This window comes from Oncorhynchus keta, unplaced genomic scaffold (genome assembly GCF_023373465.1).
Source record: "Oncorhynchus keta strain PuntledgeMale-10-30-2019 unplaced genomic scaffold, Oket_V2 Un_scaffold_16011_pilon_pilon, whole genome shotgun sequence".
Taxonomy (NCBI): domain Eukaryota; kingdom Metazoa; phylum Chordata; class Actinopteri; order Salmoniformes; family Salmonidae; genus Oncorhynchus; species Oncorhynchus keta.
Window position 1 is genome coordinate 31,024 of NW_026290806.1, and position 17,755 is coordinate 48,778.

At 42.7% G+C, this 17,755-nt stretch overlaps 1 protein-coding gene across 1 annotated transcript; it reads left to right on the forward strand.

The window, feature by feature from the left end:
- The first annotated feature begins 490 nt into the window (after nucleotides 1-490).
- On the forward strand, nucleotides 491-17,435 carry LOC127927630 (chorion transcription factor Cf2-like). The gene is made up of 4 exons (XM_052514249.1): nucleotides 491-1,007; nucleotides 1,365-1,468; nucleotides 1,582-1,759; nucleotides 16,386-17,435. Exons 1-4 carry the CDS (start codon nucleotides 785-787, stop codon nucleotides 16,556-16,558), a joined length of 678 nt encoding a protein of 225 aa, XP_052370209.1. The 5' UTR covers nucleotides 491-784; the 3' UTR covers nucleotides 16,559-17,435.
- Nucleotides 17,436-17,755: the final 320 nt, after the last annotated feature.

Genomic DNA, 17,755 nt, shown 5'->3' on the forward strand with positions numbered 1-17,755 from the left:
CTTTAGCCTGGATTCACCTAGTCAGTTTATGTCATGGAAGGAGTAGGTGTTCTTAATGTTTTGTCAACTCAGTGTAAAGCACCACAGATTATCAAGTTCTATTTGCATGCGCTGCATTTGCTCTGTTGTTTACAGGATGATTTGTATCTTAAAGAGTGCAGCTTTAAGGGATTAGCTTTCAGGGAAGAGTACCGTCACATCTAGATAAAGATGAATGTGAAAAATGAACAGAGCAAATGTGTATTAAAACACAACCCACTATTCCACTATTCATGGAAGTATTTATTCATCATCCACATATTCATTTTAAGCTTCTACGTCTGTGTACAGGAACGTATTATTTGTAAGACGTAAGAGAAAATATATCTGTTTATTGTTCAATTATTATGACGTTCTTTCCAATACAAAAAGTGTAGTACCTATTGTTTCCAAACTGCGTTACCCACTCCAGCCAGCAGATGGCGATCTGCGTCTTTCAGGTGATGCTTCTTGCGTGACGTATAATGGACTGGACGGGACGGTTCTTCAGGAACAACAACACGGCTACTATTTCAACCACCTCGGTAGCTTGCTAGACAACATAAAACTGAAAGATTGACGCTTTAGACCATGTTAATGTACATTAGCTAATCTCAGTGTTGTAAACGCAGTTCATTTGACGTATCAACTGGTTAACTTTAACCTAATTTGCTTGTTCAATTTGCTAAGTTGTTAAACACTGATACTAGCCGCTAATGCTACCTAGCACTAGGCTAGTCGCTAATGCTAACTAACATCCCTGACCATGAGCTCACTAAACTACTACTCCCCTGCTAAAGAAGAGGAGGTCTGCTGGACGGAGAAAGAAGCTCTGGGACTGAACATTATCGTGAAAGAGGAAGATGATGTTATTGAGGAAACAGAGGAAGAACATTTTAGAGAGGAAGAGGATGCTGTCGCAGTAGAGGTGAAGAAGGAAGACGTCTTGGGAGTGAAAGAGGAGGAGACAGAATATCAGATTAACACCAGTGAGTACTGTCTTAAACAGGGGCACAAACTATGCCGTTGTTGAACTAATGTGGGGTTTTTAAGGGGCATTCTACTGAAGTTCTACACTTGAATATGTTATTCAGTACTTTATAAATTATTAAAGGGTCAATCTGCCTTTGGTACATACATTTTGGTGTCTTAAATTAGATTTGTTAAATTCTCCACGTGTTCTACATTAAAGTGCATCTCATCAAAAGGCACCCATTTTTGTGGAACTACCCTTTAACATTTGCATTTTAGGGCCTGTTTAGAGAGACTAATGCCTCGTCTAAGACCCTATGATTTTAATATACGGTCATAAGTTAACTATCTGTTTGATGTTCTTGTTCACACAGGAGAGAGACATGACTATGGTGGATCCTCTGGGGAGCCTCAACAACATCCTGATGCTGACGAGGAAGAGGAAGAGAAGAGTCTCTCCAGATCAGAACACCAGATGGTACAGCTTGGTCTGGTCTAGCATACAGCTTGCTCTATCGGGGGCTGGGTTTCTGTAAAGCACTTCATGTCAACAGTCTGTATATGTCTGTGTCCCCTCTTTATGGTTACCAGGACAACGCTAGCCCTTCCACCCTCCCGGAGTCCCCGTGTCGTGCCTCTCCCGGTAGCACCTTACTGCTGGGTATGAAGAGGTTGTCTGTGCTGCTGGTGGACTGCAGGAAAACAACAGGACTGAGTGGAACTGTGAGAGGTGGAGAAGAGAAGAAAGGATCAGATTTGTCACATCAAAGTAAGTGCTGAAGTTTAGTTTAAGCAAATACAACAGATCTGCCCAGTGGTATCTGTTACCAGGACAACCAGTGGAGTTTTGTTAGTTGACAGGAAGATAGACTGGTGGATATGGATGTTATGAATATCGTAACACTGAAAAATGATTCTGCCAATGAAAAGAGAGAAACCAATAGACCATATAAAACCTTGATGAAAGTTAGATTTAGAGAGAAAGAAAACATGTTTCCTAAAAACAGTATAGATGTTACATGGTCTGTCCCAGTCAACCCCCCTATCTTTACTAGATTGTAGAACATACAAACTAAACTCCAGACACTTCAATGTGGTCTGTATTGCTTCATTAACAGCTGATCTACAGGACTTGTTAAACTGGCAAATATATATTTTAAAACAAGCTTATTTTTTTGTCTTGGCCTCCATCTCTGTAATGGTCCAAATTCATTTCATTTCCTACTTTATCAGGTCAAATGAAGCCTGAACTCCAACATACAGACCTTAACAGAACATGGTTGAATATATATATATACTATATAGACCTTAAAGAACATGGTTTAATATATATACTATATAGACCTTAAAGAACATGGTTTAATATATATATACTATATAGACCTGAAAGAACATGGTTTAATATATATATACTATATAGACCTTAAAGAACATGGTTTAATATATATATATACTATATAGACCTTAACAGAACATGGTTGAATATATATACTATATAGACCTTAACAGAACATGGTTGAATATATATATACTATATAGACCTTAAAGAACATGGTTGAATATATATATACTATATAGACCTTAAAGAACATGGTTTAATATATATATACTATATAGACCTTAAAGAACATGGTTTAATATATATATATACTATATAGACCTTAACAGAACATGGTTTAATATATATATACTATATAGACCTTAACAGAACATGGTTTAATATATATATATACTATATAGACCTTAAAGAACATGGTTGAATATATATATACTATATAGACCTTAAAGAACATGGTTTAATATATATATACTATATAGACCTTAAAGAACATGGTTTAATATATATATACTATATAGACCTTAAAGAACATGGTTTAATATATATATACTATATAGACCTTAAAGAACATGGTTTAATATATATATACTATATAGACCTTAACAGAACATGGTTTCATTTGGAAATTACTAACTTTATTGATTTCATGTGTAACTGACGCCAGTGTGCTGCTAACAGTTTAGTTTCCTCCTCTGTCCCCATACTGGACTCAAACTCGTGATCCTCTACTTCTCAACACACGTGACCGTCCTCCTTGATAATGAACTCTATTCAGAGTGCGAGAGCCACACACTCACTACAGCACAATAAGGGGTCTGTGTATTTAACAGATGCTGAGATCAGAAACAAATCAGTCCCTTTGTTGCTCTGTTTCAGAGCTGCTTTCTGACGAAGGAAGCCTTTTCAACTCTAAAGGTGTATTTGGCCATTTAGGCTGCAACAACGATACAGTGGAACCCCTGATCTGTTGTTTTATGAAGGGTCACCTCCCGGTACCCAAACAGCTCGTCCCATCCTGGGATTTTTATATTGTGCTTGAGGCCATTTCTGCTGTTGGAGCCGTTAGGTTACAACCTTATTCTTTAACCTCATAGTCTACCAATACCGGATCTGGGTTCGTGACTACGGCTCAAGCTCATTAGCATAACGCACAATGCGAAAAAATATTCCTAAAAATAGCTCAAATGAAAGATAAACAAGTTGTTTATCTACCCAGCAAGTCAGATTTCTAAAATGTTTTACGGCGAAAACATAGCATTTACATTACATTTACATTTAAGTCATTTAGCAGACGCTCTTATCCAGAGCGACTTACAAATTGGTGCATTCACCTTATGACATCCAGTGGAACAGCCACTTTACAATAGTGCATCTAAATCTTTTAAGGGGGGGGGGGTGAGAAGGATTACTTTATCCTATCCTAGGTATTCCTTAAAGAGGTGGGGTTTCAGGTGTCTCCGGAAGGTGGTGATTGACTCCGCTGTCCTGGCGTCGTGAGGGAGTTTGTTCCACCATTGGGGGCCAGAGCAGCGAACAGTTTTGGGCTGAGCAGACTGGGCTGAGCGGGAACTGTACTTCCTCAGTGGTAGGGAGGCGAGCAGGCCAGAGGTGGATGAACGCAGTGCCCTTGTTTGGGTGTAGGGCCTGATCAGAGCCTGGAGGTACTGAGGTGCCGTTCCCCTCACAGCTCCGTAGGCAAGCACCATGGTCTTGTAGCGGATGCGAGCTTCAACTGGAAGCCAGTGGAGAGAGCGGAGGAGCGGGGTGACGTGAGAGAACTTGGGAAGGTTGAACACCAGACGGGCTGCAGCGTTCTCGATGAGTTGTAGGGGTTTAATGGCACAGGCAGGGAGCCCAGCCAACAGCGAGTTGCAGTAATCCAGACGGGAGATGACAAGTGCCTGGATTAGGACCTGCGCCGCTTCCTGTGTGAGGCAGGGTCGTACTCTGCGGATGTTGTAGAGCATGAACCTACAGGAACGGGCCACCGCCTTGATGTTAGTTGAGAACGACAGGGTGTTGTCCAGGATCACGCCAAGGTTCTTAGCGCTCTGGGAGGAGGACACAATGGAGTTGTCAACCGTGATGGCGAGATCATGGAACGGGCAGTCCTTCCCGGGAGGAAGAGCAGCTCCGTCTTGCCGAGGTTCAGCTTGAGGTGGTGATCCGTCATCCACACTGATATGTCTGCCAGACATGCAGAGATGCGATTCGCCACCTGGTCATCAGAAGGGGGAAAGGAGAAGATTAATTGTGTGTCGTCTGCATAGCAATGATAGGAGAGACCATGTGAGGTTATGACAGAGCCAAGTGACTTGGTGTATAGCGAGAATAGTAGAGGGCCTAGAACAGAGCCCTGGGGGACACCAGTGGTGAGAGCGCGTGGTGAGGAGACAGATTCTCGCCACGCCACCTGGTAGGAGCGACCTGTCAGGTAGGACGCAATCCAAGCGTGGGCCGCGCCGGAGATGCCCGGAGATCCCTAACGCCGGAGATGCCCGGAGATGCCCAACTCGCAGACATAGCTCATTAGCATAGCTTCTCAACGGCTGGCCATGCCTTCCGCCTGGCTACTCCAACCTCGGCCAACAGCTCCGCCCCCCGTAGTTCCTCACCCAAGCCTCTCCAGGTTCTCCTTTACCCAAATCCAGATAGCAGATGTTCTGAAAGAGCTGCAAAACCTGGACCCGTACAAATCAGCTGGGCTTGACAATCTGGACCCGCTATTTCTGAAACTATCTGCCGCCATTGTCGCAACCCCTATTACCAGCCTGTTCAACCTCTCTTTCATATCGTCTGAGATCCCCAAGGATTGGAAAGCTGCCGCAGTCATCCCCTCTTCAAAGGGGGAGACACCCTGGACCCAAACTGCTATAGGCCTATATCCATCCTGCCCTGCCTATCTAAGGTCTTGAAAGCCAAGTCAACAAACAGGTCACTGACCATCTCGAATCCCACCGTACCTTCTCCGCTGTGCAATCTGGTTTCGAGCCGGTCACGGGTGCACCTCAGCCACACTCAAGGTACTAAATGATATCATAACCGCCATCGATAAAAGACAGTACTGTGCAGCCGTCTTCATCGACCTCGCCAAGGCTTTCGACTCTGTCAATCACCAAATTCTTATCGGCAGACTCAACAGCCTCGGTTTTTCGGATGACTGCCTTGCCTGGTTCACCAATTACTTTGCAGACAGAGTTCAGTGTGTCAAATCAGAGGGCATGCTGTCCGGTCCTCTGGCAGTCTCTATGGGGGTGCCACAGGGTTCAATTCTCGGGCCGACTCTTTTCTCTGTATATATCAATGATGTTGCTCTTGCTGCGGGCGATTCCCTGATCCACCTCTACGCAGATGACACCATTCTATATACTTTCGGCCCGTCATTGGACACTGTGCTATCCAACCTCCAAACGAGCTTCAATGCCATACAGCACTCCTTCCGTGGCCTCCAACTGCTCTTAGACGCGAGTAAAACCAAATGCATGCTTTTCAACCGATCGCTGCCTGCACCCGCATGCCCGACTAGCATCACCACCCTGGATGGTTCCAACCTTGAATATGTGGACATCTATAAGTACCTAGGTGTCTGGCTAGACTGCAAACTCTCCTTCCAGACTCACATCAAACATCTCCAATCAAAAATCAAATCCAGAGTCGGCTTTCTATTCCGCAACAAAGCCTCCTTCACTCACGCTGCCAAGCTTACCCTAGTAAAACTGACTATCCTACCGATCCTCGACTTCGGCGATGTCATCTACAAAATGGCTTCCAACACTCTACTCAGCAAACTGGATGCAGTCTATCACAGTGCCATCCGTTTTGTCACTAAAGCACCTTATACCACCCACCACTGCGACTTGTATGCTCTAGTCGGCTGGCCCTCACTACATATTCGTCGCCAGACCCACTGGCTCCAGGTCATCTACAAGTCCATGCTAGGTAAAGCTCCGCCTTATCTCAGTTCACTGGTCACGATGGCAACACCCATCCGTAGCACGCGCTCCAGCAGGTGTATCTCACTGATCATCCCTAAAGCCAACACCTCATTTGGCCGCCTTTCGTTCCAGTACTCTGCTGCCTGTGACTGGAACGAATTTGCAAAATCGCTGAAGTTGGAGACTTTTATCTCCCTCACCAACTTCAAACATCAGCTATCCGAGCAGCTAACCGATCGCTGCAGCTGTACATAGTCTATAGGTAAATAGCTCACCCTTTTTCACCTACCTCATTCCCATACTGTTTTTATACTGTTTTTATTTATTTACTTTTCTGCTCTTTTGCACACCAATATCTCTCTCTACCTGTACATGCCCATCTGATCATTTATCACTCCAGTGTTAATCTGCAAAATTGTATTATTCGCCTACCTCCTCATGCCTTTTGCACACATTGTATATAGACTGCCCATTTTTTTCTACTGTGTTATTGACTTGCTAATTGTTTACTCCATGTGTAACTCTGTGTTGTCTGTTCACACTGCTATGCTTTATCTTGGCCAGGTCGCAGTTGCAAATGAGAACTTGTTCTCAACTAGCCTACCTGGTTAAATAAAGGTGAAATAAAAATAAAAAAATAGCCAAGCAGGAAAAAATATGCAATCAACAAACGCAGGATTAAAAAAAATCATTTCACTAACCTTTTGAAATCTTCATCAGATGACAGTAATATAACATGTTACACAGTACATTCATTTTTTTCAATAATCTGCAATATAAATCTCTGTTTACAATGACGCATCGTTCAAAAATGCTACTAAAATGTCAGGAGAAATGAAATAGCTCCGGCAGATAACGTCAGCTAACAAGGAATACACATCATAAACTTTGACTAAATATGCATGTTTTACATATGTATAGGAAGATACACTTCTTCTAAATGCAATCACATTTATTTTTAACGTTACAGGATGCGTTCACTAGGCTATACTATGAGACAGCGCTCAAAAAGTAGCATTCTGGCTCCTCTATCTTGGAGTCGACAGAAACCCAAAATTAACACATAAATATTCCCTTACCTTTGCTGTTCTTCCATCAAAAGACCTGGAAGGGATTATACTTACCAAACCAGCGTTTAGTTTTCAAGTCTGCGTCTTTTGGTTCTCAAAATAGCCACATTTCGGTCGAATTCAAGTGGATGCGCACCAAAACGTCGAAATTATATATTATATGTCGAGTTAACTTGTCAAACTAACTTCATAATCAAGCTTTAACATGTTATAAAGGTGTACAGCAATTTTGAGAACGAACAGAAACACGTTCAATCGATCTTGGAAAAGAGAGGACTTGACCACTGCGCACATAAAAGTGACCGTTTTTTTGAGTGACTGGCAGCTTTCGGCATGCTCAAACTCTCGCGAGCGGGCGATTCTCACAATGAGAAGCCCCATTGAAAGCTGAGATCACGCTGAACACGTAGGGACTCTTCCCAGAGCTGTGACTGTTTGGGGAGGGTGTTTGCGATGACGTCAAAGGTGGGCCAACTTTTCAGATGACAAGAGATAGTTTGGCAGAATGCATGTTCTGAGAGTTCTGCTTTACATAGAGACCAAATTTAAACGGTTTTAGAAGCTTTAGAGTGTTTTCTATTCGATAATATTTTTTATATGCATATATTAGCAATTTTGGGGAAAAATATTTTCAGTTTACTATGGGCACGCACTTTCTCCAAAAGGGGCAGTATAGAGCAAGAGTTCTAAGAGGATAAACACAATACCCCATACTGACCTTATTCTATAAACACAATACCCCATACTGACCTTATTCTATAAACACAATACCCCATACTGACCTTATTCTATAAACACAATACCCCATACTGACCTTATTCTATAAACACAATATCCCATACTGACGTTATTCTATAAACACAATACCCCATACTGACCTTATTCTATAAACTCTGATAAAGCAGCAGGTTCTGAGATCTCTCTTAAAGGAGGACTGTAGCACCTAATGATGAAACATTATAGAGTCTTAAAGGAGGACTGTAGCATCTAATGATGAAACATTATGGAGTCTTAAAGGAGGACTGTAGCATCTAATGATGAAACATTATGGAGTCTTAAAGGAGGACTGTAGCACCTAATGATGAAACATTATGGAGTCTTAAAGGAGCCTTGTAGCATCTAATGATGAAACATTATGGAGTCTTAAAGGAGGACTGTAGCACCTAATGATGAAACATTATGGAGTCTTAAAGGAGGACTGTAGCATCTAATGATGCAACATTATGGAGTCTTAAAGGAGGACTGTAGCATCTAATGATGAAACATTATGGAGTCTTAAAGGAGGACTGTAGCATCTAATGATGAAACATTATGGAGTCTTAAAGGAGGACTGTAGCATCTAATGATGAAACATTATGGAGTCTTAAAGGAGGACTGTAGCATCTGATGATGAAACATTATGGAGTCTTAAAGGAGGACTGTGATGGAAGGAAAGGGGATATCTAGTCAGTCACAACTGTCCATTCATCCTAAATGTCTTCCGCATTGAACACAACCCCTCTGAATCAGAGATTTAGTTACGGGCCCAACATTATTAACCTCTTAGTCTACAAATGTTCCAACTTCAATTCATTATTTCTCAATCAATGATGCTTCAAAGGAGAAGTTTACCCAACATCCAGAAACTCCTAAGTGATTCCATACATTGAAACTAGTCCCGTGGATTTTTTTCCCTCTCTCCCTGTAGTGCTGTGCTGAAACAGCTGCTCTCCCTCTCTCTCCCTGTAGTGCTGTGCTGAAACAGCTGCTCTCCCTCTCTCTCCCTGTAGTGCTGTACTGAAACAGCTGCTCTCCCTCTCTCTCCCTGTAGTGCTGTACTGAAACAGCTGCTCTCCCGCTCTCTCCCTGTAATGCTGTACTGAAACAGCTGCTCTCCCCCTCTCTCCCTGTAGTGTTGTACTGAAACAGCTGCTCTCCTCTCTCTCCCTGTAGTGCTGTACTGAAACAGCTGCTCTCCCTCTCTCTCCTGTAGTGCAGTACTGAAACAGCTGCTCCCCCTCTCTCCCTGTAGTGTTGTACTGAAACAGCTGCTCTCCCCTCTCTCTCCCTGTAGTGCTGTACTGAAACAGCTGCTCTCCCTCTCTCTCCCTGTAGTGCTGTACTGAAACAGCTGCTCTCCCTCTCTCTCCCTGTAGTGCTGTACTGAAACAGCTGCTCTCCCTCTCTCTCCCTGTAGCACTGTACTGAAACAGCTGCTCCCCCTCTCTCTCCCTGTAGTGCTGTACTGAAACAGCTGCTCTCCCTCTCTCTCCCTGTAGTGCTGTACTGAAACAGCTGCTCTCCCCTCTCTCCCTGTAGTGCTGTACTGAAACAGCTGCTCTCCCTCTCTCTCCCTGTAGTGCTGTACTGAAACAGCTGCTCTCCCTCTCTCTCCCTGTAGTGCTGTACTGAAACAGCTGCTCTCCCCTCTCTCTCCCTGTAGTGCTGTACTGAAACAGCTGCTCTCCCCTCTCTCCCTGTAGTGCTGTACTGAAACAGCTGCTCTCCCCCTCTCTCTCCCTGTAGTGCTGTACTGAAACAGCTGCTCTCCCTCTCTCTCCCTGTAGTGCTGTACTGAAACAGCTGCTCTCCCTCTCTCTCCCTGTAGTGCTGTACTGAAACAGCTGCTCTCCCCCTCTCTCTCCCTGTAGTGCTGTACTGAAACAGCTGCTCTCCCTCTCTCTCCCTGTAGTGCTGTACTGAAACAGCTGCTCCCCTCTCTCTCCCTGTAGTGCTGTCCTGAAACAGCTGCAAAACGTGACTCGTGACGTTGCTGGATACGGGCCTCACTCTGCTGCTTTGCCAGTTAATTTGTTATTTTATTACAGCTATGGCCTTTGTCTTTCACCTGGAGTTGTTTGTTTATGTCTGAGGAGAAAAACAACTTTTCAACCCGTAAAATGTATGTAAATATGATGATGTCATAGTGAATTCATGACATGTGACTGAACAAGCCTATTCATACTGTATAACATGGCTATATACACTATTATATACACTATTATATACACTATTATATACACTATTATATACACTATTATATACACTATATTCGGAAAGTATTCAGACCCCTTGACTTTTCCATATTTAGTTACGTTACAGCCTGATTCAATCTACACACAATACCCCCTAACGACAAAGCGAAAACAGGTTTTCAGACCTGTTTGCAAATGTATAAAAAAATATAAATCTTATTTACACAAGTATTCAAACCCTTTGCTATGAGACTCGGAATGGAGCTGAGGTGCATGCTGTTACCGTTGATCATCTTTGAGGTGTTTCTACGACCTGATTGGAGTACACCTGTGGTAAATTAAATTGATTGCACGTGATTTGGATGTCAGAGCAAAAACCAAGCCCTGAGGTCAAAGGAGAGAGGATTGAGTGACAGCACAGAACGGGGGACGTGTACCAACACATTTCTGCAGCATGTTAAGGTAGCATGAAGGTCCCAAAAACACAAGGTCCTCGACATTCTTAAAAGGAAGAAGTGTGGAACCACCAAGACTCTACAAAAGCTGGCTGCCTGGCCAAACTGAACAATCGGTGGAGAAGGGCCTTGGTTAGGGAGGTGACCAAGAACCCGATGGTCACTGACAGAGATCCTCTGTGGAGATGGGAGAACCTTCCAGAAGGACAACCAACTCTGCAGCACTGGTAGAGTGGCCAGATGGAAGCCACTCCTCAGTATAAGGCACCTGACAGCCCGCTTGGAAAACTCTTGAAAACTACAAACTCCAAGTCTCAGAATGTCCTGGAGTGAACCCGATGGTCACTGACAGAGATCCTCTGTTGAGATGGGAGAACCTCAGAATGTCCTGGAGTGGCCCAACCAGAGCTCTATTCCAAAAGCATCACGTCTGGTGGAAACTTGGCATCAGGCAGGGGATGTTTTGCAGCAGGGACTGGGAGACTTGTTAGGACTGAGGGAAAGATGAACGGAACAGGGACTGGGAGACTTGTTAGGACTGAGGGAAAGATGAACGGAACAGGGACTGGGAGACTTGTTAGGACTGAGGGAAAGATGAACGGAACAGGGACTGGGAGACTTGTTAGGACTGAGGGAAAGATGAACGGAACAAGGTACAGAGAACAGGGGATGTTTTGCAGCAGGGACTTGGAGACTTGTTAGGACGGAGGGAAAGATGAACGGAACAAGGTACAGAGAACAGGGGATGTTTTGCAGCAGGGACTGGGAGACTTGTTAGGACGGAGGGAAAGATGAACGGAACAAGGTACAGAGAACAGGGGATGTTTTCCAGCAGGGACTGCGAGACTTGTTAGGACGGAGGGAAAGATGAACGGAACAAGGTACAGAGAACAGGGGATGTTTTGCAGCAGGGACTGGGAGACTTGTTAGGACTGAGGGAAAGATGAACGGAACAAACAGAGAACAGGGGATGTTTTGCAGCAGGGACTGCGAGACTTGTTAGGACGGAGGGAAAGATGAACGGAACAAGGTACAGAGAACAGGGGATGTTTTGCAGCAGGGACTGCGAGACTTGTTAGGACGGAGGGAAAGATGAACGGAACAAGGTACAGAGAAAGGGGATGTTTTGCAGCAGGGACTGGGAGACTTGTTAGGACTGAGGGAAAGATGAACGGAACAAGGTACAGAGAACAGGGGATGTTTTGCAGCAGGGACTGCGAGACTTGTTAGGACGGAGGGAAAGATGAACGGAACAAGGACTGGGAGACTTGTTAGGACTGAGGGAAAGATGAACGGAACAGGGACTGGGAGACTTGTTAGGACTGAGGGAAAGATGAACGGAACAAGGTACAGAGAACAGGGGATGTTTTGCAGCAGGGACTTGGAGACTTGTTAGGACGGAGGGAAAGATGAGGGAAAGGTACAGAGAACAGGGATGTTTTGCACAGGGACTGGGAGACTTGTTAGGACGGAGGGAAAGATGAACGGAACAAGGTACAGAGAACAGGGGATGTTTTGCAGCAGGGACTGCGAGACTTGTTAGGACGGAGGGAAAGATGAACGGAACAAGGTACAGAGAACAGGGGATGTTTTGCAGCAGGGACTGGGAGACTTGTTAGGACTGAGGGAAAGATGAACGGAACAAGGTACAGAGAACAGGGGATGTTTTGCAGCAGGGACTGGGAGACTTGTTAGGACGGAGGGAAAGATGAACGGAACAAGGTACAGAGAACAGGGGATGTTTTGCAGCAGGGACTGGGAGACTTGTTAGGACTGAGGGAAAGATGAACGGAACAAGGTACAGAGAACAGTAAAAGGCACATGAAAGTCTGCTTGGAGTTTGCCAAAAGGCACCTAAAGGACTCTCAGACCATGAGAAACAAGTTTCTCTGATCTGATGAAACCAAGATTGAACTAATTTGGCCTGAATGCCAAGTGTCAGGTCTGGAGGAAACCTGGCACCATCCCTACAGTGAAGTGTGGTGGTGGCAGCATCTTATTTTTCATATTTTTCAGGGACTGGGAGACTAGTAAAGATCGAGGAAAGATGAACGGAGCAAATTACAGAGAGATAATTGATGGAGCACTCCAGGACCTCCTGTTCACCTTCCAACAGGACAATGCAGCGTGGTCGGGACAAGTCTCTGAATGTCCTTGAGTGGCCCACCAGAGCCCGGACTTGAACCTGATCAAACATCTCTGGAGAGACCTGAAAATAGCTGTGTAGCAATGCGCAACATCCATCCTGACAGAGCTTGAGAGGATCTGCAGAGAATGAGAGAAACTCCCCAAGTACAGGTGTGCCAAACTTGTAGTGTCAAACCCAAGAAGACTCAAGGCTGTAATCACTGCCAAAGGTGTTTCAACAAAGTACTGAGTAAATGTTCTGAATTCTTTAGTAAATGTGATATTTCAGTTTTTAACTTGTAAAAAAAAAAACAATCAAAAATCCTGTTTTGCTTTGTCATTACGGGGTTTTGTACATTTTAATGAGCTAAAAAATACACTTAGGGGTGGAGTCATTAAAACTCGTTTACATACACTTAGGTTGGAGTCATTAAAACTAGTTTACATACACTTAGGGTGGAGTCATTAAAACGTTTACATACACTTAGGTTGGAGTCATTAAAACTAGTTTACATACACTTAGGGTGGAGTCATTAAAACTAGTTTACATACACTTAGGTTGGAGTCATTAAAACTAGTTTACATACACTTAGGTTGGAGTCATTAAAACTAGTTTACATACACTTAGGTTGGAGTCATTAAAACTAGTTTACATACACTTAGGTTGGAGTCATTAAAACTCGTTTACATACACTTAGGTTGGAGTCATTAAAACTAGTTTACATACACTTAGGTTGGAGTCATTAAAACTAGTTTACATACACTTAGGTTGGAGTCATTAAAACTAGTTTACATACACTTAGGTTGGAGTCATTAAAACTAGTTTACATACACTTAGGTGGAGTCATTAAAACTCGTTTACATACACTTAGGTTGGAGTCATTAAAACTAGTTTACATACACTTAGGTTGGAGTCATTAAAACTAGTTTACATACACTTAGGTTGGAGTCATTAAAACTAGTTTACATACACTTAGGGTGGAGTCATTAAAACTCGTTTACATACACTTAGGTTGGAGTCATTAAAACTAGTTTACATACACTTAGGTTGGAGTCATTAAAACTAGTTTACATACACTTAGGTTGGAGTCATTAAAACTAGTTTACATACACTTAGGTTGGAGTCATTAAAACTAGTTTACATACACTTAGGTTGGAGTCATTAAAACTCGTTTACATACACTTAGGTTGGAGTCATTAAAACTCGTTTTTCAACCACTCCACTAATTTCTTGTTAACCAGCTAGTTTTTTAAACTAGTTTTGGAAAGTCGGGTAGGACATCTACTTTGTGCATGACACAAGTCATTTTTTCAACATTTGTTTACAGAAGTTTACATACTCTATAAACAGCTATAAACAGCACGGTTCATCTGTACAAACAATAGTATGCAAGTATAAACACTATGGGACCACGCAGCTGTCATTTCGCTCTGGAAGGAGATGCGTTGTGTCTCCTAGAGATGAACATACTTAGGTGCGAAAAGTGCAAATCAATCCCAGAAGAATAGCAAAGGACCTTGTGAAGATGCTGGAGGAAACGGGTACAAAAGTATCTATATCCACAGCAAGAGGTGATATGACAACAGCCAGTGAAAGTGCAGGGCGCCAAATTCAAGCAACAGAAATCTCATAATTAAAATTCCTCAAACATACGAGTCTCTTATACAATTTTAAAGGTAATCTTGTTGTTAATCCCACCACAGTGTCCGATTTCAAAAATGCTTTACAGTGAAAGCACACCAAATGATTACGTTAGGTCACCGCCAAGTCACAGAAAAACACAAAAAGAAGAAATAGAGAGAGAATGAATCACTAACCTTTGATCTTCATCAGGTGACACTCATAGGACTTCATGTTACACAATACATTTATGTTTTGTTCGATAAAGTGCATATTTATGTCCATAAATTTACAATTTACAGAAATACTCATAATAAACATTGATAAAAGATACAAGTGTTACACATGGAACTTTAGGTAAACTTCTTCTAAATGCAACCGCTGTGTCAGATTTCAAAACAACTTTACGGAAAAAGCATACCATGCAATAATCTGAGTACAGCCCTCAGAGACCAAAACAGCCAAACAGATATCTGCCATGTTGTGGAGTCAACATTAGTCAGAAACGGCATTATAAATATTCACTAATCTTTGATGTTCTTCATCAGAATGCACTCCAAGGAATCCCAGTTCCACAATAAATGTTTGATTTGTTCGATAAAGTTTATAATTTATGTCCAAATTCCTCCTTTTGTTAGCGCGTTCAGCCCTGTAATCCAAATTCATGACGCACGAGCAGACAAAGTCAAAAAGTTACGTTACAGTCCGTAGAAACATGTCAAACGAAGTATAGAATCAATCTTTAGGGTGTTTTTAACAAATCTTCAATAATGTTCCAACCAGAGAATTCCTTTGTCTGTAGAAATGCAATGGAATGCAAGCTAACTGTCACATGAACACGCATTGTCAGCTCATGGCTCCTGGCAGTCCTCTGACTCATTCCCCTCTCATTCGGCCCCCTTCACAGTAGAAGCATCAAACAAGGTTCTAAAGACTGTTGACATCTAGTGGAAGCATTAGGAAGTGCAAGATGACCAATATCCCACTGTATGTTCAATAGGGGATGCGTTGAAAAACTACAAACCTCAGATTTCCCACTTCCTGTTAGGATTTATTCTCAGGTTTTTGCCTGTCATATGTGTTCTGTTATACTCCAGACATCATTCAAACTGTTTTAGAAACTTCAGAGTGTTTCTATCCAAATATACTAATAATATGCATATCTTAGCTTCTGGGACTGAGTAGCAGGCAGTTTACTCTGGGCACCTTATTCATCCAAGCTACTCAATACTGCCCCCAGCCATAAGAAGTTAACTGATTGTCTTTGGTCTGCAGCTTTTGAAATAGAACATTATTGCTTTGAGTTGTTTCATTCACAACCGTTTGCAGGGCATCAAGTTGATTTGCATCATATTTCCTTTTGGCTAAATCGAGTTGTTCCTTTAGAATATGGACATGGTCAAGATTTTGTTCTTTGTTATAAATGTTTATCTGTTCTCACACACAGTTCCTTGGATAGCAGTAGCTTATCTTTTCGGCTTTCGATGTCAGCTCCTGGTTCTCTCCACCTGTGCCTTGAGCTTCCCAGCTTCCTGCTCGTACCTCTGTTGGGCATTGAGGTACTGGTGCACTGTCCATCTCTACTGGTGGGCATAGTTGAGGGCTAAACTGGAGAGAACCTTCACAAGGCCTCTGCCTGATGGTCTATTTTGGAGAGCGTCTGTCCCAATGTCTGCATTTTTTCTTGATTATGGCATCAAAATCTAACATTTCCAACCCCTTGGCATAGTTAGGATTTGCATCGTTGCTGAGGTCAGTGATCAATCTTTCCCTGGGGGAAGGTCCACTGATTAGAGGGGGAATGGGTGTAAACCCATCTGATGGATTGCTCATTGTTATGATTATAAAATATTTAAATTTACGCCTCTCTTTAAATAAACACTGTCTTTGGCAGGAGGAACACCAATCTTCGAGGAACCAAAGACGTCCAAACCAGCAAGACGACACCTCTGCGCCCAGTGTGGAAAGAGTTTTAACCAGTTAGGAAGCCTGAAAGCTCATGAGCGAATACACACAGGGAGAAGCCTTACCACTGCTCCCAGTGTGGAACTAGGTTTACCAGATTAGGAAGCCTGAAAAGACATGAGAGGATACACACAGGAGCGAAGCCACACCATTGCGCCCAGTGTGGAAAGAGTTTTAACAAGTTAGGAAACATGAAATCTCACGAGCGAATACACACAGGGGAGAAGCCTTACCACTGCTCCCATTGTGGAAAAAGTTTTAGGGAGTCAGGAAACCTGAACGCTCATAAGCGAATACACACCGGGGAGAAGCCTTACCGCTGCTCCCACTGCGGAAAGCGTTTTAACCATTCAGGAAAGCTGAAAGAACACATGAGACTGCACACAGGGGAGAACCCTTGCAAATGCTCAGACTGTGGGAAGACATATTACTCATCACGGTCACTTAAACGTCATGTGAGAATCCACACGGGAGAATAATTACTTCTCTTAGTGTGTAGGTTTTTCACATCACGTTGACTTAAAATTCATCAGAGAACATACACAGTGCTCCCGTTGTCTTATATTGTTGACTGACAATGTGTTTACCTGTTGAAACCAGATGAAATTGAATTGTACAAAGTATTCTTAAACATATATTTGTATGTTTTTATTAGAAACCATAAATTGAATATGGAGTATGTCAGCTTGAATATAGAGTAGATCAGATTCCATGTGTTTAAATGGTCCTTTTTTTAAAACTCTTTGTGTGTTTATCTGGGTGTGTCATTCCTCCAGCACTACAGATAATCAGTGATATTTGGATGTGATGCATTAGTTCCATTGTTGACATTTTCATTGTAGCCCACTGATGATTTAATGACATGAAAATGTTCAGACTCTGTAATGGAAAATGTTAATTGTAAACTCGGCAAAAAAAGAACCGTCCTCTCACTGTCAACTGCGTTTATTTTAAATAAACTTAATGTGTAAATATTTGTATGAATGTGTCCCTGAACAAAGGGGGGACTTGCTGTTGAATTCCCATGTATCGAATGAAAAATACAAGTTAAATGGGTTTCCATCACATTGTCAACTCTACTGATGGTTTTATATGAAGAAACATGGCAACGTGCACTGTAGCCAGCAGCTCATAGATACAGTGTTGGTAGGCTACCTACATGATTATTATGGATGAGAGAGATATTATTTTATTTGTCAACAGGCAACCAAGCGTCAATCATCATGTCACCAGGATAAGACCCTCAAAATGTATTGGAAAGGAGCATCAAGCTCATCACAAGCACTTTCACCACCCTGT